Source organism: Notamacropus eugenii, chromosome 1 (genome assembly GCF_028372415.1).
Source record: "Notamacropus eugenii isolate mMacEug1 chromosome 1, mMacEug1.pri_v2, whole genome shotgun sequence".
In the NCBI taxonomy this organism is placed as follows: domain Eukaryota; kingdom Metazoa; phylum Chordata; class Mammalia; order Diprotodontia; family Macropodidae; genus Notamacropus; species Notamacropus eugenii.
In genome coordinates this window covers 712,996,012-713,021,068 of record NC_092872.1, presented here as the reverse complement: position 1 = coordinate 713,021,068, position 25,057 = coordinate 712,996,012, and the positions used below count along the sequence as shown (strand labels likewise).

At 51.0% G+C, this 25,057-nt stretch overlaps 1 protein-coding gene across 2 annotated transcripts in view; it reads right to left on the bottom strand.

Moving 5' to 3' along the window:
- The window catches only part of BCAR1 (BCAR1 scaffold protein, Cas family member), a 108,274-nt gene that overhangs the window by 5,167 nt on the left and 78,050 nt on the right, over window positions 1–25,057 (bottom strand). For both annotated transcript variants that reach the window (XM_072636539.1, XM_072636538.1), the window contains exon 2: window positions 21,886–22,551. In XM_072636539.1, coding sequence (XP_072492640.1) covers window positions 21,886–22,551 — 666 coding nt within the window. The remainder of the gene's footprint in view (window positions 1–21,885; window positions 22,552–25,057) is intronic.

Here is a 25,057-nt window from a genome sequence, read left to right as displayed (position 1 = left end):
GACAGTGAAGTGCTAGCCACCCCATGGCCTTCAGATCTCTGCTCCAGGGCCACCTAGGGCAGGCCCCTTCTAGAAAGAGAGTCTTGAACAGTGCCTGGAACATGGAAGAGCTGAGCAAATGCTCTGAAATAGCTTGGCCCAAGGGCCCCAGAACCAGAAATGGGATGGGGCAGGATTCACATCCAGAACTCTTGCCATTGTGTCCCAATGCAGAATCAGGGAAGACTTGGGGGGTGAGGGAGGTGTTTGGGCCCTCTGTATCTCAGGAAGTGGGTGAAACTTCACATGCAAGAGACACAAGAGCGGGGAAGAGGGTTTGGGGGCAGCCAGCCTGGGAAGGGCCTTGGATATGACAGACAGAAGAGGCCTCTCCCTTGCCATCCACAGAAGATCAACCCCTTGGACAAACCTACTTTCCCAAAGGGCAGCTGACCAGGTTGCTCCCAGCTGGGGCAGGAAGGGAGGCCACAGTTCCCACCTCTCAGCTCCCGCCCTCCCAGGGACCTTGGGGCTCCTTGGCCACTCAAGCAGAGCCGGGAAGGAAACGGAGCCTGCACAACAGGACTTGGGCACTTCCTTCCAGCTCAGGGACCCCCAGGTTGGCCCAGGGCGGGGCACAGATGCTGCCCCCTCCTCGGCAGGGCTCCAGCCACTTTGTAGAGTGAACTTCCTGCCCGTTCCAGTCCTGGTGCTCTCAGACACAGTAAAGAGGGAGTTTGGATGAACATCCATCAGTGCACACAAATGAGATATGTATAAAGCCCAACTGGGAATAGGGGGATGGGGTGGAGGTGGAGATTGCAAATCCCATGAAAAGCTGCACTGCTGCTTCTTACTCAAGTCAGGGATTCTCCCTCAGTTTTCTCATCTGTAAAAGGAAGATGACAGATGACCCATGGAGTTCCTTTCTGGCTCAGGCCTGAACTCCTAAACAACCTCAGGATAGGTCACCCAAGTTTTCTTGTACTGCCTGCTCTGACAAACAGAAAACATCCACTTTATCAGAGCCTTGAAGATCTCTGGTTTTTGATCTGTAATTGGCATAACCGCGGTTCAGCTGTCTGTGACCAAGGACTTAGTGCTCCTGACCTGCCGGAGATCCAAAAAATTGGCTCTAAATGCGTTCAACATTAACAACCTCGTTCACCACATCAAAGAACCAAGGACTTTTTTTTTGAGCAAAGGTAAACTTTCATTTATATAATGACTGTTTATTAAGTTCCTACTGTGTGCAGTGTTTGTTAAATACCTACTGCACGTAAGATACAAACACCTAAAACTAATGCACAACATGAAATAGGACACTGAGAGCTGGAAGGAATCTAATCCAATACTCTAATTTTACAGATGAGGAAAGGGAGACTGAGACAGGCGGTGGAAGGAGCCAGGATCTGAATCCAAGGCCTGCCACCAAGCAGAGTGCCTTCCTAAGGGAGAGAGATTCCAGCCTCTGGCCTGTCACCAATTCATTTGCAGAAGAGAATGAAACGAGGTGTGACTGCTCTCAGGTCCTCCAGAAACCCCAACCATCCTGATCTGAGCTGAGAGGATTCTGCCCCCCAACCCCATATCCCTGATCCAGGGAAAGAAGCCCTCCCAGGGCGACTGCAGACATGGAGCTCTCCAGCCACAGTGATGTGTCAGACCACAGCTGAGCCCGAGCACATGAGAAGCAGGGGATTGGGGGGGGGGGGGGGGGGGGGGGCGCAAACTACTCTATCCAATAAAAAAGAACAGGCATTTATACAGCGCTGGGAGGTTTGCTCCAGACAGCTGAGTGCTGAAGCTGATAGAGCACTAGGCCCGGAGCCATGAAGACTTGAGCTTAAATCCAGCCTCAGGAACTTGCTACTTGTGTGACCCTAGGCAAATCTCTTAATCTCCACCTGCCTCAGTTTCTTCACCGATAAAATGGGGATAATAAGAGCACCTACCTCCCACGGCAGTTGTAAGGATCAAATGAGAAAATATTTATAAAGTGCTTGGCATGTATAGGTGTTTAACAAATGCTGGCTCCCTTATTCCTTAAGTGACTTGTCCAAAGTCATACAGCTAACTAAGCGTCTGAGGCTGGATTTGAACCCAGGTGTCCCTGACTCCAGGCCCAGTGCATTATCCCCAGGGCTGCTTAGCTGAAAGAAATGGAGGCGTGGATGCTCCAGGGTCTTCGGAGGATAGAACCAGGCACAGTGGGATCTGCTTAGGCTTCATCTGAGAAAACTCTTATCAGAGCTATTCCCCCCACTCCTGTACTCCCCTACACACACTCAGGTCCTCCAGAAAGCCCTGCAGATGGCTCCTAAGCCCCCTCCCACTTGGAGTGTCGGTGACAATGAGAAGCACCAGCAGCAGGCCACTGGGTGGAGGGTACCTTGGAGGGCTGGCTGGGCATGCTGGCTGAGAAGCACCTCCATGGCTTCTGAAGACATCCCAGCTGCCCAGGGAGCAGAGAGGAACTCTGGGCCATCCCAGCCAGGATGCCCTGCACCGGCCAAGAAGGGAAAGGGAATCCCAGAGCCTCTGGAATGACCGGTTGAATGACACGTGTGTGTGCACGTGTGTGTGTGTGTATGTGTGTGTGTGTGTGCGAACCATGTCCTGTCTGACCACTGAAGGACTACACTGGCCAGACGACAGAAAGCCAAGTTGGAGTGGGTCAACTCTTGCCTTCAAATCCTCCTCAATCCCAAATCCCCTGGTGTCTTTTATACCATTTCCACACTGGCTGAGACTGGGTAGCACAGAGAGCTACATCTAGAAGGGACCTTAGAGCCCATTTGGGCCAATGTGCCCCTTTTACAGAAGAGGAAACTGAGGTCCAATGAAGCTGAATGACTTGCACAGTTGAGATGAGGGGGCCTTGGCATGGATCCTGGCTCTGCTCTTTACTAGTAGGTGACCTCTCTGTGCCTCAGTTTCCTCTTCTGTAACATAACAGGGATGAATGAGATGGTCTCTAAATCCTGTGGTTCCACAGACTCCATGCAGCTTTGTAAAGAATTCATCCCAATGTGCCCAACCACACTGGTAATTATACCCCAATCTCCTCACCCCTACCCAACCTGGGCCCCCAGGGGCCACTCCCTGGAGCACCCCTCAGCTCCAAGGAGCCTGCAGCTGTGGCAATGTCGTGGGCCAACAGATGAGGGTGGTCTCTGGGTGTGGGCAGGGGCTGCTCTGGTAACAGAGGGCACGGAGGGCCCCTCAAGGTCGGGATGTAACAGATGTACCAGACCAGAGAAGCCGTTGAGGACCAAATAAGGACTGGGGGGGTGGGGGAGACGGGATGGGACCCTGAAAGAAGCAGAGGGTTTGGACAGATAGAGAAAAGCACTTCAGATAAGGAGAGCAAAGCAAGAGGCAAAGGAATCCCAAGGTGGGTTCAAGAGAAAGGGAGAAGATGGCCCACATGTGAGCAAGGGTGGGAGGCAGTCTGAACACAGGATAGAGTAAGGAGAGCAGGGCACTGGGTTAAGATTTCAGAGGATCCTAGGAACCACGGGCTTAGAGGCAGAAGGTTCATTTAGCCCAGCCCTCTCATTTTACGGACAGGGAAATTGAATCATACAGGTACTCAGCGCAGAGCCAAGATGTGAACCCAGGTCTCCTCCAATGCCAAAGCCAGAGTTTCCCGCTCCTCTATCCACAATGTTTATGACTTTGGCTAAATCACTTCGCACATCTGGCTCACAGTTTTCTCATCTTGAGAATGCAGCGGTTGAGGCAGATTAGGAAAGCTGTGGAAATTTCTTTTCCTTCCTTCTTTTTTGAAGGCAAACAGGATTCAGTGACTTGCCCAAGGTCATACAGCTATGAGGTCAGATTTGAACTCAGGTCCCCCTGACTCCAGGGTCAGTGCTCTGTCTACTGTGCCACCTAGCAGCTCCAACATATGAAAATGTTTATAAAAATATTTTGATAACTGTATTTCAGTATAACTAGTTTCTTTTATGATCCTACATGTTTTTTAATGCACTTAATAATAAGATTTTGAGCAGTGGGTTCTTAGGCAGAAATTCTCCAACTTGTGACCCAAGGGGCTAAGATGTAAGAAAGGTGAAGCTCCCCTGCCAGATCCAGGAATGCCCCGGCTTGGCCGCCCTTCCTGCTTTGAATCCTATGACTCTACACTATTCCCAGTGCTAGGCACACAGTAGGCACTTATTAATGCTAGCTGACTGACAAGTCACTGCATTGTTCTTATTACAAAGAACCAGGAGACAAGGAGAACCTCCAGCTCGTCCTTTTCCTGGAGAGGCAGGGGCTGGTGACTGCAGTACAAGGCCTAGGCCCGGTGCCTAGGTCAGCCGTGGGACTAGGCCACCTTTGCTCAATGACTTTCTTTTGTTCACACGTGGTTGGGGAAGAGTGATATCAAATTAAAAGGCAGGAATAAAACTTGAAATAAATAAAGGAAAAAAAGCGAAAGACAGTCCCCACCCTCAAGTAGTTGGTCACATGTTTGGAGAATGGAGACCAGCCCCAGTGCCCACCCTCAAAGCAGGACAGGCTGGAGAGTTCTGGGGCAAAGTGAGGATCATGTGGGCCAGGCAGTTAGGAAACACCACTAAAGCGGCTTTCTGAGATGGACAGACAACAACAGGAGAGCCGAGTGCTGCTAGACCAGGCACCTCTTGAGGGCAGGGTCCTGAGCACCACAGCAGCCGATTCCAGGCCTGATTCTCCTCCTAATGGCTTCCTCCCTATGGACCTCAGCTTCCTTATGTGGCAAATGATGCAGATGGAGATTCAGCTGCAAGTTCTCTTCCAACTGTGGAATTCTATTTTGCCTGATCAAAGCTGCCATAAGCTGCCTGGGGACAGAGTGGAGCAATGACACATTTGCTTCAGGGGAGAGATCACAACTGGCATAGAGTCACCCTGCATCACTGGTGGCAGAAAACCTGGCTGGCTATCAAGACTCCAGGTGCCCCTCCAAAGGGGACCAGATGGAAGGATGGGTTTTTTGCCAGCAGATAGGGAGGCCTGAGCCCCATGCTGCATCAGCCAGCTGAGCCCACCAGGACCAGGAGCTGGCAGTGTCCCTCTTATTTATCTGCAAGTGCACAGGAGGGAGGCTGTCACCAACCCCTAAATCCCCTCCCAGGGAGCACAGAGGTCTTACAAGTGTGCCTGACGCAGCACTCCTGGAAAGGGGTAAACAAAGGAATATAGGGCCCTGGACACACAAGAGGGCACATGGCACAGCTGGCTGGGCTGTAGCTGAGAAGGGAGTGTCTAATGTGATTTTCCAAGTACTGATCCAGCTCAGCTTCCCAGTCAATGGGGCTGAGTCCCACTCAGGAAGAGAAAGGAGTTTTGTTTCTTAATTAAAGAGGGCAGCTTGGTTGTGGGACCAGCAACATGCCTGGACTGGAACGGTTGAGGAAAGGGCAGCCCCTGAAGACCTGAGCTCAGGTCCCTTCGCACACATTCCCAGTAAGCAGAGGGGCCCTGCTCGCACCATGGATCTGAGTGATCCAAAAGTGCTGAGGTCTGGAGGTTATGAAAGCTGCTGCAAGACAATGGCCCTTGGCCCCTACCCAAGCCCTGTGCCACCCTTCCCTCCCTGCTTCCTATGATCTCTTCAGACACCGTACCCCAAGAACCCTGCAGAGATGAATGTTCATTGGCATCTGGGGGTGGTGCCAAGGTCAGAGAAGGGCTTTTGGGCACAAGAATAAATCTGAATGTAATCAGTGCACATATGTACGCATGCATGTATCCCATGAACCTGGAGGCACATCAACTCAACCCTGGTCCAGCTCCCACAAGAACACAGAGCCAGCCCCTGGAAATATGGCGACTCTGTCCCACTGCCCGCCCTTAGCACAGACTCACTCCAGTGACTGGCAGCTTCCCCAGCCAGGCCCACGTCATTGTCCATTAAGCAGATCTGGTGTTTGGCAGTGCAGCGCCCGATGACGCACTTATCCTCCCTGCTCCCCTCCTCCTGCTTTCCTGCCAAGTGCCTTCTTTCACTGGGCTTGGGGCCCCCAAACCAGCCAGTCAGCTATCAGTAAGGAGAGTTGAGAAGGCTGCATCAGCCCAGCTGGAGGGAGCTTCCTTGTTCTCACCTCCCAAGGTCCCTCTGAGGCTAGAAAAGGGGCAAGAAATGAGGGGAAAGGGTTCCACATGCTGCCTTCACCCAAGGAAGAATCACAACATGGAAGGAAAGAGGCTCACCAAGGTCACATACCTCTTCACTGAGGGAGTCAGAGGGCTGGGAAAGGCAGGCCAGGCTTCCTCATTCTCAGTTCCCCAGAGAAGCCCACAGAGAATGTCTGTCAGGCTCTCGACTGGCCACTAGGTGAGCCCTCATAGACAGCAGAGTCAGGAGGCCCACCCCCTACGCTGGGAGGCTGGGGCCTCTGCAAATACACAAGGCTGGGATCTCACAGTCTCAGGGCTGCAAGGAACATCTTTGGAGAGGCCAGCTAGGCCAGTTTATATTGGAGCAGACCTGTGTGCAAACAGGCTGATGGGCAGGCAGGAAGAAAGGCAGAAGGGTTTATTTATTAAGGATTCACTATGGGGCAGGCACTGTGCCAAATATTAGGGACATAAACACAGGGAAAAAGATAGCCCTTGCCCTCAGGGAACTTATGTTCTAAGGAAAAACAGACCCTAAAAGAGAGTTGCAGGTGAGGCCATTGGAGAACAATGACCCGGCACACTTGGGGCCCTCTTAGGATGAGGTGTCTCACTTCGCTTTTGGGCAGCCGATTGATCATTAGGATGGGGGGGAAGTCGAGCCAGGCAAAGCACGTGCCTAGCCTCACTGGACAATAAGAGACAACCCCCTCCAAAGGAGCCCACATCCTTGAAGCTGCTGCAGTGGGTGCCCAGTCTGGGCGAACACATCTCTATTTGCTCCCTTTCCCTGGATGGTCCCCCTGGCAACCTCCCCACAGCCTCCCCCCACCCCCACTGTCTCTTAGACCAGAGCAGAGAGTCTAGGTTACTGCCACTGCGGCCTCTTGCAGACAAATCTCTTCCAACTCTAGAGATTTGATTCTCCTCCAGAGCTATTTTTAGACCCACCTCCTCCCCAGCCAAAACCTGTGGAGGCCCCTGCACCAGGGAGTGGGGGCTCACTGACTCAGGCTGTCAGAGCGGCTGTGGCTGAAGCTGGCTCTGGCTGCCTGGGTGGGAAGGGGAGGAGGGAGCCGCATGCGTGGCAGTGGGGGAGAGGGAGAGCCCAGGGCTAGGACAGAGGTGGAGGGATGGCCGAATGTCCTCCTAGCGACCAGCTGCTGGCAGTTTCCAAGCTCCGAGCTACTTCCTAGCAACCCAGGGAGGGAGGAGTTGGGCCCAGGGAATCCCCCCAGGCTCCCCTTCAGCCAAGCTAGGAAGGTGGGAGCTAAGACTACGGGGATGGGGGGTTATGGGGGGCTAGCCCAAGGGAGATCATTGTTCCCCAGAGCCAGATGTGCTCAGGGATTTTCCTGGGAGCTCCCACAGCATGTGAGGTAATACGTAGGACACAAGGCTTCTGTTAGAGAAACTGATGATCTTTCAAAAACAAGGTTGCTTTCTTTTTTAGATTTTCTAGGGTGAAAAGCCTTGTTTAAGTGAAGGCTTACTGGATTAGACAAGACCATGGGTATAAGCGGGGGCTGCTTAGTTCCACAGCACTAGGCCCACCTTCACCCCCATCCCCACCACACACAGTTACTTAATGGATGTAGGCCTACTGGAATAGACAGGTTTCATAGTAACTCCTCAAATTCAAGTGAAAAGATGAGGAAGCAAAAGCATCTATATAGGGCTTTAAAGTCTACCAAGCACTTTACAAATATCCTCACAACAGTCCTTCAAGGTAAATGTTAATAATCCCACTTTACAACTGAGGAAACTGAGGCAAACAGCAGTCAAGAATTTTGCCAAGGTGACTCAGCTAGCCCTGAGATCCCTCTGCGTCCAGGCCCAGCTCCACCTCATATCAGACTGTGCACGGTGCATGTGATCATGGCGTAACAGCCAGAGCATGGTCTTTAGGTTTTTAGGTCGGGAGATGCGCTTTCAAAACCTAACACTGACACTAACCAGCTGCATTACTATAAGCAAATGAGTCTACTCCTCAGCTCCCTAACATGGCAAACAGCAGAAGAACATTCACACCATTTTCCTCCTGTAATCTACAGCCCAAGGGAAGCAGCTGCCATGTTCCTGTGCTTCCCCAGAATCCCAGCACTGCGTACACTGCACATCACTATGCCAAATTTGTGAAATGGAATTATTTTTAGCTATTGATAGGTGCTCTCCCACCTGCTCTCTCACTTAGGTCCTGAAACATCCCTTTCAAGAGGGTATTAGCTCCATTTTACAGATGGAGAAACCATGGCACCAAGAAGTTAAAATGACTTTAATATGGCCAGCTGACCAAGCCAGGAGCTGGCAGCAAAGCTCGTGTGTCTGGATGCTCAGTCCAAGCATATGTGATCAGGTGATGGGAGGAGGTGCTGCCTGTCCCTCCTCTTCAGAGGATCAATGACATCATGGAGTGATGTCTTGGCTTAAGTGAGGCAGAGCGGCACAAAGTCCTCAGCCTCACCCTCTCTTTCAGAGTCATCGACATCCAGCAGCAGGGCAGGACAAAAGTCAAATCAACCAGTGATGGCTCAGGATGTGGTGGATGACCTTGGCGTCTCTGATGTCAAACCAAGCCCTAAGTGTAGCACAGAGCCTACTTTAGCTGCCTTCATGGTTATTGGAGCAAAGTTCTCATCTGGCCTTTCTGCCGGGGAAAGTCTTCACATTTGGGGACAACATCCCCACTAACCGACGGCTCTGAGGCCTGTCAGTTACCCTCAACCTGGGTTAGCTTCTCCCAAGCTGGTTTACTGGAGTGTGGCTGCTGCACATGCTACAGCTTCTTGGAGCTCTAGGTGAGAGTTGTAGTGGACACCAAAGGTGGATGAGCAGCCCTCACTGCAGAGGTGCCAGTCCTTCCTGAGTATCCCATACACCCCCACCCTCCCCATGGGAGGCGGTATGTCCATTGTAGATGTTTACAAAGTCCCCTAAAGGCTGATCAGGGAGCCTGCAACACCAAAGCTACGGTCAGCAGGGCCATGTGGGCTTGTCAGGGATGCTGTGGAGGGGACCTGAGGCATGAGCTGGAGTCAGTCCTAGGACTGGCTACTATGACCAAAGCCAGGAGATAGACAGTTGTGACAGATTCAGGCTACAGGGGCAGGTACTACATTTTGGAAATCGTGAACTATTACGAGCAGACATTAAGCTACATGGGCTAATGAACTAAGGATGTTGAACATGAAGGGCCACAGTTATCTCCACGTTCGTAAAGGGTTAGCATGTTGATGGCAGTTAGACCACAGAACCAGGAGGGATTCACCGAAGGCGAATTCACCCAAAGGAAGGATTCACAGAGGCTCCTCTCAGAGCTCTCTGAAGGAGGAATGGGTCAATGAGGCTCCTCCCTGGAGACCTTCCCACAGGGGCTGGAAAGCCACCAGGGCAGCCACCGAGATAGCCACTGAGACAGCCACCGGGGCAGCCACGGGGGCAGGACAGGCTCCTCCCTGGAGACCTTCCCACAGGGGCTGGAAAGCCACCAGGGCAGCCACCGAGACAGCCACCGGGGGCAGGACAGGCTCCTCCCACTCAAGGAGCAATTAGACCAGCAAGGCCGTTCTGAAGGAATTAAAAGAGCACTGGGCTCAGGGGGAGGCCTGAGTTCAAGCCCTGCCTTTGACATTTTTCACAGTCTGGAGCCTAATGCAGACAGTGAGAACCACAGAACAGACCTCACGGCATCATTGTTAAGAACACGCTCCTAAAATCTTACAGCACATGCATGTGAGTTACAGCTGTGGCCACCGACACAGGCCTTTCTGTTCCTTTCTGAAAATCTTTTTTTGTTATGAAAACATCAATAAGCACTTCAACAAAGAACATACGAGGACTGCAGAGGAAGCAGGTCCTCTGAGGCTGGAGATGCCACAGTAGGAGCTGCCCACAATCTCACTCCAGGAAGAGGGCTGGGAAAGGAGGGAAACTGAGGCAGGAAGTGATTCCCTTTGGGAATCACCAGGGGGCAGAAAAGAGAGCCTCCAAAGCCCATGTCCTCACCTATCCCCTGAGACCTGCTCTGGTGAGCCCTAAGCGTCACCTCTCTTCTCTCCCCTAACTTCCGTCCCATCCCCAGTCAGGCTGGCTGCTTCACCATTCCCTTCCCTTCCTCTCCCCTCCCATAGGTCCAGGCCCACCCTAATGGAGAATCTTGGGGAGCCAAAAGCCTGAGAGCAGGCAAGTAATGGGGAGAAAAAGGAAGGGGCGAATCCTAACTTGTTACCATGGGCTGCTACCTAGAAAAAAAAAATTAAAGAGGAAGAAATAAGTGAATGGCAAATGAAAGTCAGTCTCCTCAGAGCCATGCTTCTCTGCAGAAAGAGACTGTTCAGCTAACAGCAGGTCAAGCCAGAACTCCACGTCTGATGTTCTTAATTGAGTCTGATGCTCTCATTCTCAGAGAGAGGGGGAGGGAGAGCAGGGTTCTGCTGAGGAGCCAGTCAACCACCAACGAGGCAGATGTGGAGAAAGGAGAGAAAAGAAAGGGTCATCCATCCTCTCCCCCTCTTCCCTGATGGAGCCAGAACAGGCTGGCACAGGCAGTCTCTTCTCTGTCCCAGAGCTCAAGACCCTCTGAAGCAAGACCCCACAGAGACAGCAGGAAAAGTCACAAGGAACCCTGACATGGCTGAGGGCCAGGCCCCCTCCCAGAGCAGCCTTGGCTTTGCAGAGCCAGGACCTCTCCCCTCACACTGATGCAGGGCAGCATGCTGGGGGTCCGCCCTACATCCCACACCCCCTGCCTCGAAACACAAATCAGAAGAGGATGGATAAAGGGAAGGCAGAATCGAATGTGTCAGGACTAACAGCCAGCAGGGCCCGCAGTCTGGAGGACATGCTGAGTAACATTAAGCTAAAGGACTCGGACAGATGGTGGATTCCAATCAGAATTTCAACCACCACTGCAATGACTGGAGGGAGGTTCAAACACAATCTAGGAATGGTCTGGTTTCAAGGGCGGCTGCAGCCCAGCAGAGGCAAGGGGGAGGGTGCCAAGGCCAAAGGCGTCACAGTGCAGAGCCTGTCCCTGGGCCATCAGAGTTCAGTCTGGAACAACAGCACAGACAGTCATGAAGTTCTCCTTCACCATCTCCATTCTAACTCTCTGGCACAACCAGGCCCCAGGCCCCTCTATCCTATTAGCACACAGGACACTTCCTGAAACAGTGGTAGGCTCAATCTCACCTGATCTTCCATTTGAGAAGCAGTGTGGCTACAGAGAGTGCCAGGAGAGATCTGGGTTAGAATCTTGCCTCAGTCTACTTGCTGTAAGCTGGGGCTGACCCTTGTACTAGCTATCCCACTGGACTTGTGAAGAAAGGGCTTTAGTGAATTAAATCTGGTTTCCTGTGGCGGGAGACCCTGTATCTTAGCCTACATGCCCAGGTGTCTGGTACACAGACTGGTCACTGAAATGACCTAAACCGACACTCCTATACTATCCCAGGAAATTCAGCTACCTCTCTGCTAAAAGTAACTTTGTCTAAATATCATGAACTGTGCACTTGGCTGGAGAGATCTTGGAGCTGGAGGCAGGCAGGCCCCACTCCCACCTGGCTGCCCTACCAGGCCACCTCGGCAGCCAAGGCCACAGCTGCTCCAGCTGTCCCTGCGGGGCACAGCTGACATCCTGGATCAGAGAGGACCCTCCTTGACTGCCTACAGGATAACTAACACCTCCACTCCTCTCTCAGCCCCAGCTTGGCCTCTCTGCACTCGTGACAATTGAACTCTCCACCTACTTTTCTAGCTTTTTCTCTGCCCAGTCCTCTATACTGAAGCCATATAGTTCAGCTCTATGGATATGCTTCCCCCTCAAAGTGCCAGGATCAAGTCAAGCAAAATCAGCAAGCATTTATAACAGCCTAATCTGTACCACGCCAGGCACGGAGCCAAGGGCAAGGGATACAAAGAAATGCAAAAACCAGGCCCTATTCTCAGAGACCACAGTCAAAGGGACATACAGACAGCCAAGTACCAACCAGACAGGCAAAGGTTAAGTGGGAGATCATGTCAGAGGGAAAGTACCAGGGCAGACTTCTTGGAGAAGGCAGACCTTTGACTGAGACTAAGGGAGGAGAGAGCTGGAGGCCTGGGGGCCGGCCTATCTACCCCCCTCAGCTGGTCTGTTCTGCTAGCACTTCCAGGCCTGGGGGGAAGCCTCAATCCCTGGAACAGCCACTGCCTTTCCTGTCTCTGACCTGTTTCTCGGGGCAGCAGCCATGTCTTGCCTTTCTGCTTTCCCAGTGTCAGGTTCAGGGATCCCCCAATCCCCCACAAGGAGCTTGCTCATTGACCAAAGTCTCCTAGGCCATGTTTGCCCAGGAAGGGTCCTTAATGTATACAGTTCTCATTTTGCAGATAAGTAAACTCAGGTGTGGTGAAGCAGAGGATTTGCCCAAGGCCTAACAAGGTTTAAAATGACATCTTGAAAATAACCCAGCATGCTGGTAAAACCCAATTCCCATCAGTTAGGAGCCTGGGGACAGTTCTCGGGGCACATTAAAGTTGGTTTCTAGAGGTTTCTTTGGGCTCCTCTGTTCCTAAGGAACTGGAGGAAGTTTGAGACCAAGGATGAGGCTAAGACCTCGGGGCTAACTCTAAAGGTTCCTGGGACCCAAAGCCTCCTCTAACAACTTTCTCCAAGAAAAGACTCTGCCTCCTAGAGGGTGTGGAGGCCCTCAATCTGGTCACTCCAGAAGGAACATGCTGAGTTATGCCCAGTCTAGGTGATCCAGACTAAAACTTCCAGCAGGGAAGGGGCCAAAGTTTGTGTCCTAGGTGCATACAGCAGGTGCTTAAACACTGATGACTGTGGTGTTTCCAAGGAAAAAGAAACCTGTGCTGGCTGAAGCAGCTCCTGGTGGAGAGCCAGGGCAGGGCTTCTCAGGCAGCTCTGCTGTACTTCAGGCCAGGGCGGGGACCCATATTCTATGGCCAAAGGCAGGTCACAGGGGGTGGTCACTCTGGAAACCATCCAGCAGTGACTGCTGCCCCTCATTAGCACAGCCTGCTCATAATGTGCTTTCACATCCTTTCCCTCATGTTATCCTCACGCAAATCCTGTGAAAAGACAAAGTCGGGCAAAGTGATTGTGATATCCTGAACTCTGAACAAGCTGGGCTGTTGGCACAAGGAAGAGGCCAACAGACTTTCTGCCCAGGTGCCAACGTGATGGGGGAGGACACAGTACCCTCCTCGGGAAGCATGCTTCCTTACCTGGTGTCACAGCCCCACCCCCAAGGCTTTCCTATTTTTTGACCCAAAAGAGACCATCTAGAGCTAAAGAAAAAATTGAACAGCTTTCTTACAGCTAACATGACTTCCTTCTTGCTCATCTTAAGATACAATGACTTTCTCACTGGTGGTAACTTCTATTTCTTGGTACCCAGACCTGAAACAAAAGTACACTGTGTTGCACCAAACCCAATCCAAAATTTGGAGGGATGTAGTATACTGGGAAAGGATTTTTACAGCTAATCTTGGGGATAAAGGTCTCATTTCTAGAATATAAAGAGAACTGAGTCAAATGTACAACAATACAAGTCATTCCCCAACTGACAAATGGCCAAAGGCAGTTTTCAGAGGAAGAAATTAAAGCTATCTATAGTCATATGAAAAAATGCTGTAGATCACTTTTGATTAGAGAAATGCAAATCAAAACAACTCTGAGGTACCACATCCCACCTATCAAGTCGGCAAACATAACAGAACTGGAAAATGATAAATGCTGGAGAGGATGTGGGAGAGTTGGAACACTAATTCTGTGTTGGTGGAGCTGTGAGCTGATCCAACCATTCTGGCGAGCAATTTGGAACTACGCCCAAAGGGCAAAAATGTGCATACCCTTTGACCCAGCAATATCGCTTCTAGGACTGTATCCCCAAGAGATCACAAAAATGGGAAAGGGTCCCACATGTACAAAAATATTTATAGCAGCTCTCTTTGTGGTCACCAAAAACTGGAAATCAAGGGGATGCCCATCAGTTGGGAAATGGCTGAATAAATTATGGTATATGAGTGTAATGGAGTACTATTATGCTATAAGAAATGTTGAACAGGAAGATTTTAGAGAGGCCTAGAAAGACTTACATGAACTGATGCTGAGTGAAAGGAGCAGAACCAGGAGAACTTTGTGCACAGCAGCAACCACAGTGTGTGAGAGTTTTTTCTGGTAGACTTGGAACTTTATTGCAATGCAAGGACTTACAAAGATTCCCAATGGTCTTTTAAGGCAAAATGCCTTCCACATCCAGAGAAAGAACTATGGAAGTCAATCGCAGAATGTAGCAGATCATTTTTTTGTGTGTGTATTGAGTTTTGGTTTCTTATACGATTTCTCCCATTCATTTTAGTTCTTCTACAGAGCATGACTATAGTGAAAATGTATTTAATAGGCATGTATGTGTAGATCCTATATAGAATTATATGCCGTCTTGGGGAGGGATGGGGGAGGTGTGGTGTAGGTAGGGGAAAAAAAATCTAAGTTATACAGTAGTGATTGTAGAACACTAAAAATATAAAATTAACATAAAAAAAAAAGAGTACACTGTGTACAACTTGTGTAACAAAGGTGACCTGGATTGTCATAAACAGAGGCCTGATTTGTGTTTACAGAGTAAACATTCCTGTCCTCCCAATGACCTGACTTGTACAGTAGAGTTCTCTCTGGACCCTTTGGGAGAGGTTCTATGCCTATCCTATGAGTAAAGATGTAGACATGCTCAGGGCAAAGCCTCAACCTGCAGAGAGATCATGGTTATGCAGCCCACTGCTCTGAAGGGCCCTGGCATAAACTGAGATCATTCCCAAGATCCCTTCCAGCCCCCAAACACAGCATCTTTCCAGCTGTGGCTGAGAGACACACACACACACATCATAAAGAGATAGAAAAAACCTTCTCTACCCCTCTCAACCTATAGAGGTTAAATAAAAAAGGCAGCACGGTGTCATGAACACAGAGGCTGAGGTACACAGTGTGCAAAGAAAACAGTGCCCGCCTCTCACCACCCCAGGCCAGCACCTGCTGCCCCAGCAGGAAGAACTGCTCAGTGCCCATTTGCACACACACCCCCTCTCCCTACCCCTACTGCAGATTTCCTGTCACTGGAAGGAGCTCTGGGAGACCAGACCAGGAGCCAACTCCTCCAGGACACCTGGGCTCCTTCGTCAGCCTCCCCTCTGTTTGCTCCCCACCCCCGCCCCCAAATAGGGTGCTGCCAGGCCCTGGACGCAAGCCTGTTGTCATCATTTGCTTCCTGGGGACTAGTAGATAGACTCATCCCTCACAACACAGTGCAGCAGATACCACTGTATCCATTTTACAATCAAGTGAACCGGGGGTTATTAATAAATAACCTTTGTGTATCTGCTGCCCTAGGCCAGAAACATGCAGCTCAGTCTCTGGATTCCCAAGAGCAGGGGGTTTCCTGCCTTATGGGATGAGTCACTTGGTCCACGTCCAGCCTTCCCCAACAAGGTACCTCTGATGGCAGGACAAAAGGCTTCCCTAACATTGGAGCCTAGAGCCCACAGAGTTCAGACTGTGACTGCGGAACCCCGGTGACAGAAGCTCCCAAGATTCCTAAGGCTGATTCCAAGTCTAGGACAACAAAGAGGAGTGAAGACACGTGGGCAGACACCAGCTGAGGAAAACCACTTTGAAAAGCTTCAGAGCGCTCGAATCACTCCAGTGACCAAGTGTGACTCCAAAGGCCAATGGAGCCCAGCTCCTCCTTCTGTCCAGGGGATGATTACGAGGTTACCACCATTTGTTTTGCTTGGCTTGTTTACAGGGAAGCATTTCTACAGGAGGGGATGGTGGGGGGAAGTTAGTGGGAAGCGAAGGGAGAAGAAAAGATAAAATTTCCAGCTTGAACAGGTCTCAAAACAACGAAAAATGCACTCCCCCTTCCCTTCTTTGTAGAGGTGAGAGGCTATGGGTAGAACACTATATACACTGCATGCCCCTTTTATTCTGTTACAAGAGATGGTTAGACATGGTGAGGGAGGGGGTATATATTCATAAACATAAGTTAATGCCAAATAAAAGATGTAATCCTGGGCAAGTCACTTCACTTTGTTTGCCTCAGTTTTCTCATCTGTCAAATGACCTGGAGAAGGAAACATTAAACCACTCTGATATCTGCCAAGAAAACCCCAAACTGGGTCATGAAGAGTCAGACAAACTGAAACAACTAAACAACGCTGGACTTGGAATCAGGAGCTAGACTCCACTCATAATTTTAACATTTATTAAATGTGTGGCCTGAGTCCTCTGGTCCTCAGTATCCTTTTCTGTAAAACTGGGATACTCACACTACCTCCTCACAACCACAATCCATGAAGCCCCAGGGTTCACACCACTGGGTCAGGTGCTGGAGACAAGATGAAAACGAGTTGGTAGCTTCCCTCAAAGAGCTTATATTCTATTGGAGAAAATAGTAGGTAGGAGTGATAGGTAAATAAAACCTAGAAAGGCAGGCTACAGCCAGGTTATGAAGGCAGTAAAGGACCAACAGGAAAGTATTTTATCCTAGAGACAATAAACAGAGTTCACCTGGGGTTGACTAGATAGGGCCAGGAGATGGTCAGGCCTGTTCTTGGGGAGCATTGATCACTCTGGCAGTCACGGAGGATACGGATTGGAGAGAGACTTGAGGGAGGGAGATAAATCAGGGAGCTGTTTCGACAGCCTAGGCAAGACGTAATGAAGCCTTGAAGCACTGTGGGATGGGGTTAAGAAGCATAATCAATGAGACTTGGCAAAGGTCCGGTTCTGGGGATGAGGAGCCAGGAAGGACCAAATACAACTGAGGTTGTAAATCAGAATGTCTAGAAACAAGATGGTGCCCAAACACAAAGAGGGGTGTTAGTAAGGTGGATGGTTTGGGGAAAAGAAAATGAGCTCTGTCTGGGGCACATTGTGGGACACGGATGATTATCTAGCAACTGAACAGAAAGGGAGGAGATTCAGGGACCAAGACCCAGAAAGGAGAGGACCAAGGAAGAGAGGAGAATCAACAGGTCAGGGGCAGCAGAGGTCTGGAAGGATGTGGACTGAGAAAAGGCCAAAAGGTTTGCAGAGAAAATGCTTTGTCAATTTTATAGTTCAGTTGTGAGTGGAGAAAAATCGGCCTTTGGGTTTGGTGGAACGGTACTCTAGGAAGTACAACAAGGCTCCGCACCACGCTGGTGAGCTGGGTACATCTCCAGCCAATGAGCTATGCCAGGGCTTTCTTACAAAACACTCAGAGGCGGCATTGGTCAGAATGGGGTGTGGCCTTGTGCCCTGCAGGGCCAGAGCGCTGGTCTGACAAGTTAACAAGGTCAGACTTCACTTTCACGGCCCTTCAGGGGCAGGAAAGACAGACCGATGAGCACCAGCCTGCAGTTAAAGCTTAAACTCTCACTCTGATGCTCAAGGCCCTTTAACATCTGGCCCCTGGTCAGTCTTGAATCTTGTTCTCCCTCCCCCACCCCCACCCCCATGTAGTCTACAATCGCACATGTAGAAAATCTCACAGCTACACTGCAATATGACTTTCAGGCCTTGGTTTCCATGTTCCCCACCCTCACTCTGCCCCAGGCTTGGAAAGGACCATCACTTGCCTAAGTGTTAGAAATCCCTCTCCCTTCCCAAAATCCTCAATCAAAAGCTACTTCTTCCATAAAACCTGCCCCCTCAAATGCCCCAGAACATTGAGCCTGGCTCTTCTTTGCCCTCATCCCATTCTGTTTAGTAACACCCATGATGTATGTATGGTATCTCCTCCCCTCCCCATTATCTGTAAGCTCCTGAGAAGCAAGAACTGTCCATTTGCATCTTTATCCTGCCCATTAAAAGCCCTTAACATGAACTGAATTTAATCAGGGAAGGCAGGTAGCACTCAGGGGGGTCCCTGGTCTGACAGAGAGGAACAAACAGCATAAAATCGGAGGCTGATGGTTGGTGTGTGGAAAATCAATCTACTCCCAGGGTTTGTCATCAGGAACACCTAGATCTAGAAAGCCCTTCCCCCTCTCCCTGGCCTAGGATCCTGAATCCTGCCCTTTCTCCAAGGTCAAACACGAGTCCAATGGCTTCTGTCTACTACAAGCCACAGCAAGCTTCTCTGGAATTTCTGCAGCTCTTACTTCCTGTAACTCACCTGGACAGAATCTTTAGAAGCTGTCTAACCTAATCCCCCCATCTCACCTATACAGTGCTTTCTGGGTGCCAGGCACTGCACTGGGGGCTTATAGTAATCATGTTTGATCCTCACAGCAACCCTAAGTAAGAAGTGTGTGCTGTTACCGCCCCTATCTTACTGATGAGGAAACTGAGACAAGAAGATTAAGTGACCTACCCTGAGTCACACAGCCAGAAAGTGTCTGAGGCCAGATCTGAACCCAGGTCTTCCTGAGGCTTCTAGGCCCACCTCAGACAGTCAGGGGAGTTTCTAATTCAGTTAAATGTTCCATCACCACAACCCCCTGGATGCCTCCCTGTTTGCCTGCTAAAATGCCTGAGCCCCTCCTCTGGCCCTGGAAACTGCCTATTCCTCTCACACTCCTGATCCCTCAGCCCCACAGGCTGCTCCCCAAAGATTCCCTGAGCTTTCTCCTCTTTGCTCAAATTAGTTCCTCCCCATTTCCATCCATGGAAATGCCCAACTCACTCCCCAAAGCCCAGACCACATGGCATGTACTCTTATCAATCACCAAGCACTGATTAAGTGGCTCCTGTGTACCCAGAAAAGAGAAACCATTCCCGTCCTAAGGGGCTTACATTTGGGCAGAGAAAATATGCAAATTACAAGGCAATCTTTTGTGGGGATAATAGGGGAGGGGATCCAGAAGGGAGCTGCTAGGCTGGGTCTTTAAAGGAAACAGGATTAGACGAATGAGGTGAGAAGATGAGCCAGGTCAGGGGGCAGCCAGTGAATGAATATGGAGATGGCCAACTTGACTGAGTTTGTGAAGGGACGTGATGAAGTGATACAGGACCGCTCCCTCCTCGGGCCCTTCCCAGGGCCTTCCTCTACATCTTGGCACCAGCCAGTCAGTGACAATGCCAGTCTGGGAGCGCTGAGATCTCCCAAGTCATCCGAGGTGGAACAGAAATCCCTCCCCTAGAGCATTCCTGACAGAGAGTCGTCCAGCCTCCAAAGATGGGTGGCTCATCACTTCTAGAGGCAGTCCAATCCATTTCTGGACAGCTCTAATCTTCAGGCAACCTCAGTCTACCTCTCTGTAACCTTCACCCACAGCTTCTAGTTCTGCCCTCCAGAACTAAGGGAAACAAGTCTTCCCGACAGGCCCCCTCTAACATCTCCTTCCTAGGTCCTTCAACCCATTTCCATGAGGTTTGGAGCTACTGAGCCCAGGACCAGCGCCTTCGAGTCTGGCACACTGTCCTTCCACATCTGGGCCAGGATCCCAGTTGAATCCAGACAGAGAATCTTTAATCTAGTTTGAGACCAAGGAAAGTGCTGCCTTCAGCACTTCCAGGCAGATCCCTTCACTTAACATGTGAGATGGTTAAAACGAAAGCATTAGTCACGGCATCCCATCCTCAGACTAGATGTGAGCAGGCCTTCTACAAGAGCCCAATTTCAGCTCCAGGGGCATCCCTCTCCAACCTTCTCTCCCTTCTTCCCCTGTAGCTTCCATCTGAGGATCCCTTTACTCCCAACGAAGGACAGAGAGAAACTGCTTCCTCTGTCTCAAGCCCTGACCACCTGCCCTCTCCAGACCCAGCTGGTGGCTCAGTTCCCCAACTCATCTGCAGCAACCCAAGGAATGGGCTTAGCCAAAGAGAGGGGCAGAGCAGCCTGTTCTCTCAGAGTGCCCCACCCTCCAGGGGGAGAAACAGCTTTGGCAGCTCTGAACATTCTGGCAAGCTTGTTCATGACTGATTACTGGGCAGGATTGCCTTTAGCAAAATTGTGAAATGGGCCAAATGTTATGTTCAGAGACTGTCTCCAGTCGCAGTGGTCCTATCTCCATTCTAGGTCCCTGGCACGGCCCTGATGCCTCCAAATGCTTATGGTCCTTTCCAGAGCGCCTTTCCCATCAAAATGTATCTAGAGACTATTCAGTACAAAGGTGCCAAAGTATGATAATGACTTCAGATGTCACCCCTCCCAAGGTACATATCTGAATTTTAACTTGGGTGTATAACATCCCAGTTAAATTCAAAGAGATAATTCCTAATGATAACAGTTACAACCAGTAGGGAAGAGATTTAAAGTACTGGAGACAGTTTCTGATGCCCCAAATCACAAAGAACCATCAGATTCTGAAGTTTTTATGGAATCATTTTGTCCAATTTCCTCATATTAAGAGGTGGTTACCTATTTCACCAAAGGTGATGGACCTGCCAACCTGCTTCATAGAAAGAGCTCCTCTGGCCTAGGCCAATGCCAAATGGGAAAGTCACCCCCACCCTCAGGCAGGCCAGACTTAAATGAGCAAATACTAGCTTTCTAGTATGGGTCTGTCATGCCTGCCCCCTAAATGGGTTCTAGGTTCCTTATGGGCAGGGGCCAAGCTGTCTTTCCTAAAGGGTCACCTATCCCAGAGCTACTACATACACACCAGGGGTCTAAAGAGCACTCAGACTAGACTTGGTTTGTTTGTAGGTTAGGAGCCTGAGTAACACCAGGCACAAGTCTATCAGAGATGACATGAGGCACCATCGGGAACTCGTGTGTGCACACAAGTGTCACAGGGGTAGATATCCAGAACCTGTTTCTCGTCCAAGGCTGTGTCAGACAAGCCGGGCCCCTGCCGATCTCCGTGAAATCCTAGTGCTGAGCCAGGGAAAGGGCAAGCTTGGCCTGGCTGACAGATAAGGAGGCCACCCTGGCTCAGGGAGTGGTCCTGTAAGTGCAGGCTCCTACAGGACATGGGTACTGGGGGCAGGACCTACATTCTGCCACACAGGCACACTCAACTCACACTATGTGTCTGACACACACACACACACACACACAATCTCTCACATTCTCAAACATACAGTTTCCACATCTTTTTCTGGCCCAGACCTGGAATTTCATCGTATGTCCTGGGGAAGAGATTCTTTCCCCCAAGGCAGAATGACCCCTACCCTGTAACATATAGTTCTTAGAGAAGTGTCTGGAGCAGCAAGCATTGAGCTCATAAGGTCCCTCCCCATGCATGTCAGAAGTGGGCTTCCTGACCCTGAGGCCGAACTCGCTTGGTCTCCCACACCATAATGCCTCTCTTTAAGTGACAGCATCCAGGATTCTCAGGGCATCTCTCTCTCATCTAAGCACTAACCAGGGCTGACCCCACTTAGTTTCCAAGCTCAGATAAGAGCTAGGGTGCTCAAGGCAGTCAGTGGCCCAGTGGATAGAGTGATGGGCCTAGAACCAGCAAGAGCTGAGTTCAAATCTGGCCTCAGACACTTCCCAGATATGTGACCATGGCCAAGTGACTTGACCTCTATCTGCCTCACTGTCTTCAACTGCAAAATAGGGATAGTAATTGTCCCCGCCTCCCAGGGTGACAAGATCGAATGGTGCACTCAGGATGAGACATTTCCTCAATGCTTCCTCCCTTCCCTTCTCCTTCCCCTTCAAGGTGAGATGACCATGGCCAGTTTCCACATTCCTGAGGGCTCAATCCCTGCTCCACCCTCACCCCACCACATTCTTACCCTAAGAGCTGTCCACCCAGACCTCAGGGTGGTCAATAAAATGCCAGGGAAACCACAGTACCATAAGGCTTGTTCCAAGAAGGGTTTGAGAACGGGCAGGTAACACCTGAGAGCAACTATACCTTTGTAGGTGGTTTTGTCCCTTCCCAATTCCGCACATCCATGGATGGGGGCACCTGGTAAATGTCTTGTCCCATCCCAGCTGATGGGGGCACTTGGTAGATATCCTGAGGAGGGCTCACAGGACCAGGGGGCACCTGGTATACGTCCAGTGTGGGATTTAGCGATGGGGGAACTTGGTAGATTTCCTGGGCTGGACTCTGGAACTGGTGATGGGGTGTCTGCTTCTGGTACATCAGGGGCTGCTTGGCCGGAGGAGTCTGGAACTGCCCACCTGAAGGAGGGACCTGGTAGACACCCTGCTGAGCCTTGTTGGGTCCTGGGATCAGGTAGACACTATCTCCTTGGGTCTGGTAGGCAGGGTGCATAGGGGCATACTGGGAGGCTGGAGAGAGCACATTGTAGAGGCCCTGGGAATGGCAGGGCAGGGCTGGCTGGGGCTGAGGCTGTCCCTGGCCTGGCCCACTCTGTTTCTTGTCATACATGCCCACAAGGATCTTGAGCCGGTTGCCTGGTACGATGCCTTGGCGCCCATGCAGGGAGCAAAGCCACCAGCCATCTAGCCCTTGAGTGTTACGCTCCAAAACAGTCATGATGTCACCCTTGCGGAAGGACAGCTCATCAGGGGATTCAGCCACATTGTCGTAGAGAGCTTTGGCCAACACATTCTGGGGAGAGAGAGGAGACAGGGTGGTTAAAGGTTGATCTTGATAGGGTCTCTCCCTTTACTTCCAAACCTCCCTCTAGTCTGGGCTCTGCCTCAGACAGAGGCCCTGAATTAGGCACAGCTCCCCTCCCCAACACAGGCATCAGGAGGCCACAGATGGGCTCCAAACATCCCCCAATACCTTTTTATGAATAGTTTTGTATCCAGTCAGGATCCATCATCCCTGAATTTCTCTAAACCCTTTGAAGCTATTTATACTACTGGCCTGGACCACCTGCTGAGCGTAATGAGCTCCATTAAATTGACCTCTTTGCTGGGTTGAGTAAAATTTCCTTTTCATTTCCCTAAAACTCCCTCCTTCACATTTCAAGGGAACCCTCTAGGACTGGTTTGTCCTCTCAGCTCCCAGTGTGTGCCCTCCTTCTGCAGGCTCCTCCACCCCCACCCTGGGGGGTCTTCCTCTACCAGTGAATTCATTGCTGAAGTTGATCAGAGGCCAGAGGAGGGGTGAAACTGCTGGGGAAACATAAGATACACCATCTCTGAGCAGCCAAAGAAAGGGAGACAGGGGGCTGAACACCATGAGGAGAGATGGGGGGAGATCCCCCTCTCAGAGGGAGGATCGAAGCACTTGGGGGGGATGTGCTCCCTTCCCTTTCACTTTCCCCAGGGGCTTTACCAACCCTCGTGTGGCTGGAGAAAACTCCAGCCAGCTTGGGGGTATGTGATGGTCCGAGCCCAGGACAGGAATGACAGGAGCCCCAGCTCCGGCTCTCACCAGGCTGGCCAACTCCTTTCCTACCTCCTCATTCTCAGCTCCCAAGATGTGGGTAGAGCAAGAATCAGCCAAACTGAAATGGAGTGGGAGGGAGTAGGGGAAAGGGACAGGAACAGAGCAAGAATGTGTGTGCCAGGGATCACAATCATGGTGGGGAGGTCAAGACTGCAGCTCAAGGAAAACAGCAGGTGAGTTAACAGAGCTAAGCCAGGAGAGGGAAATGAGAGCATTCCTAAAGCACCTGAGGCCCCCTTCTCAACTAAATCAGATTGACTCTTGATGCCCTGAGGCTGCTTCCAACCAGAAGGACTGGCTTCACTAGGGCCTAGAGCCAGGGAGAGGCCACTGAGGACAGGAAGGTGGAGAGAAGGAGGGAAAGACAGAAGAGACTAAGGAGACTAGGGAGAACAGCAAAGCATGGCAGAGGGAGACAGAGGCTGGCTGACACCCTCTCAGCTGAACAGGAGAGACCCCCCCCCTCCCCCAACAAATCCTTCATGGCTCTCAAACTCTGCCCCAGGTGCCTCTCAGTAAGATCCCATTCCTTATGGAAGAGATGGGGGTTGGCCTGCATGACCCCAAGGTATTTCCAGTTCCCCTCGGTCACTCCTCTGACCTGAGCTGGCAGCAGCCCATAGGACCTGATAAAGGAAGGCCTGCTCTCAGCTGCTTGGATTGCAGTCCTCTATGCTCCAATGTTGGCTGGCTATGTGGCCTTAGATGAGTCACCTCAGCTCAGTTTCCCCACAGAGGTCCCTGGTAAGTGTGACTAATGACTCTCCCAGAGTCACCTGTGAAGCTGTAATTACGTAAAGTACGGTCACTGGTTCTAGCTCCAGGGAAATAAACCATGTGAGTCTGGAACATGTGACCCCTTCGGGAGGTCCACAAAGGCACTAACTGCGACCTGGGGGAAGGGCTCACACTTACAGGACAGTCTACAAGATCCAGGATGTGGAGACATAACTTGTGTATTTGCCTCATCTGACAGATTTTAGAAGCGACAGCCCAGATCACTTCAGCCAACAAGTGACAGCATCAGAACTTGAACTCTGATCTTCTGACTGTGGGTTCCATGTTCTCTCCACTAACTCCTGCTGCCTCATGGCTGTGACTAAGCAGTCCTGGGTTTCCTGATACATTTACTCCATTTAGTGTCAGACTCACAGAGGAGGAGATTCTGGAGCCATGCTGCAGAAAGGGCCTGTCACAGTCAGAACAGGCTCAGTGGGGATGGGCTGACTCACTTCTAAAGCCAGGCTGGGCCCCAAATCCAGGCTGTCCTGGTCTTACTGTGTCGTCCCCCCCCCCCCCCCAGGAGGCATCAGGAGCTCCAGAGCTGAGTTACTTCACTTCTAACAGGCCCCTGGACTCTTTATCTGTCCAATGGGAATAAGACCTCCTGCCCTGCCCCAGCTCTACATGGTTTTAATAAACACAGCACTCCCCAAATTCTATCCAAGCCCCTGGGAAGGATGCAGCAGCCAGGCTCTGGGAGGGGGTGGGGCTGAATGAGCCCAGGCTGGGAGATAGGACCCCTCTGGGTCTCTACAAGAAGCCCAAGGCCACCCTTTCCCCTTCACTCCCATCCCCCCTAAAGGAGGCTGCAGGCAACCCAAGGATGCCTGGCAGGTCCGTCCTCAACCTCACCCCCACACCAGCTGCCACCCTGCCCACCCCTGCCAGTGAAGGGGACCTCCTCCTCTGCCTTGGATTTCTCTGAACACTT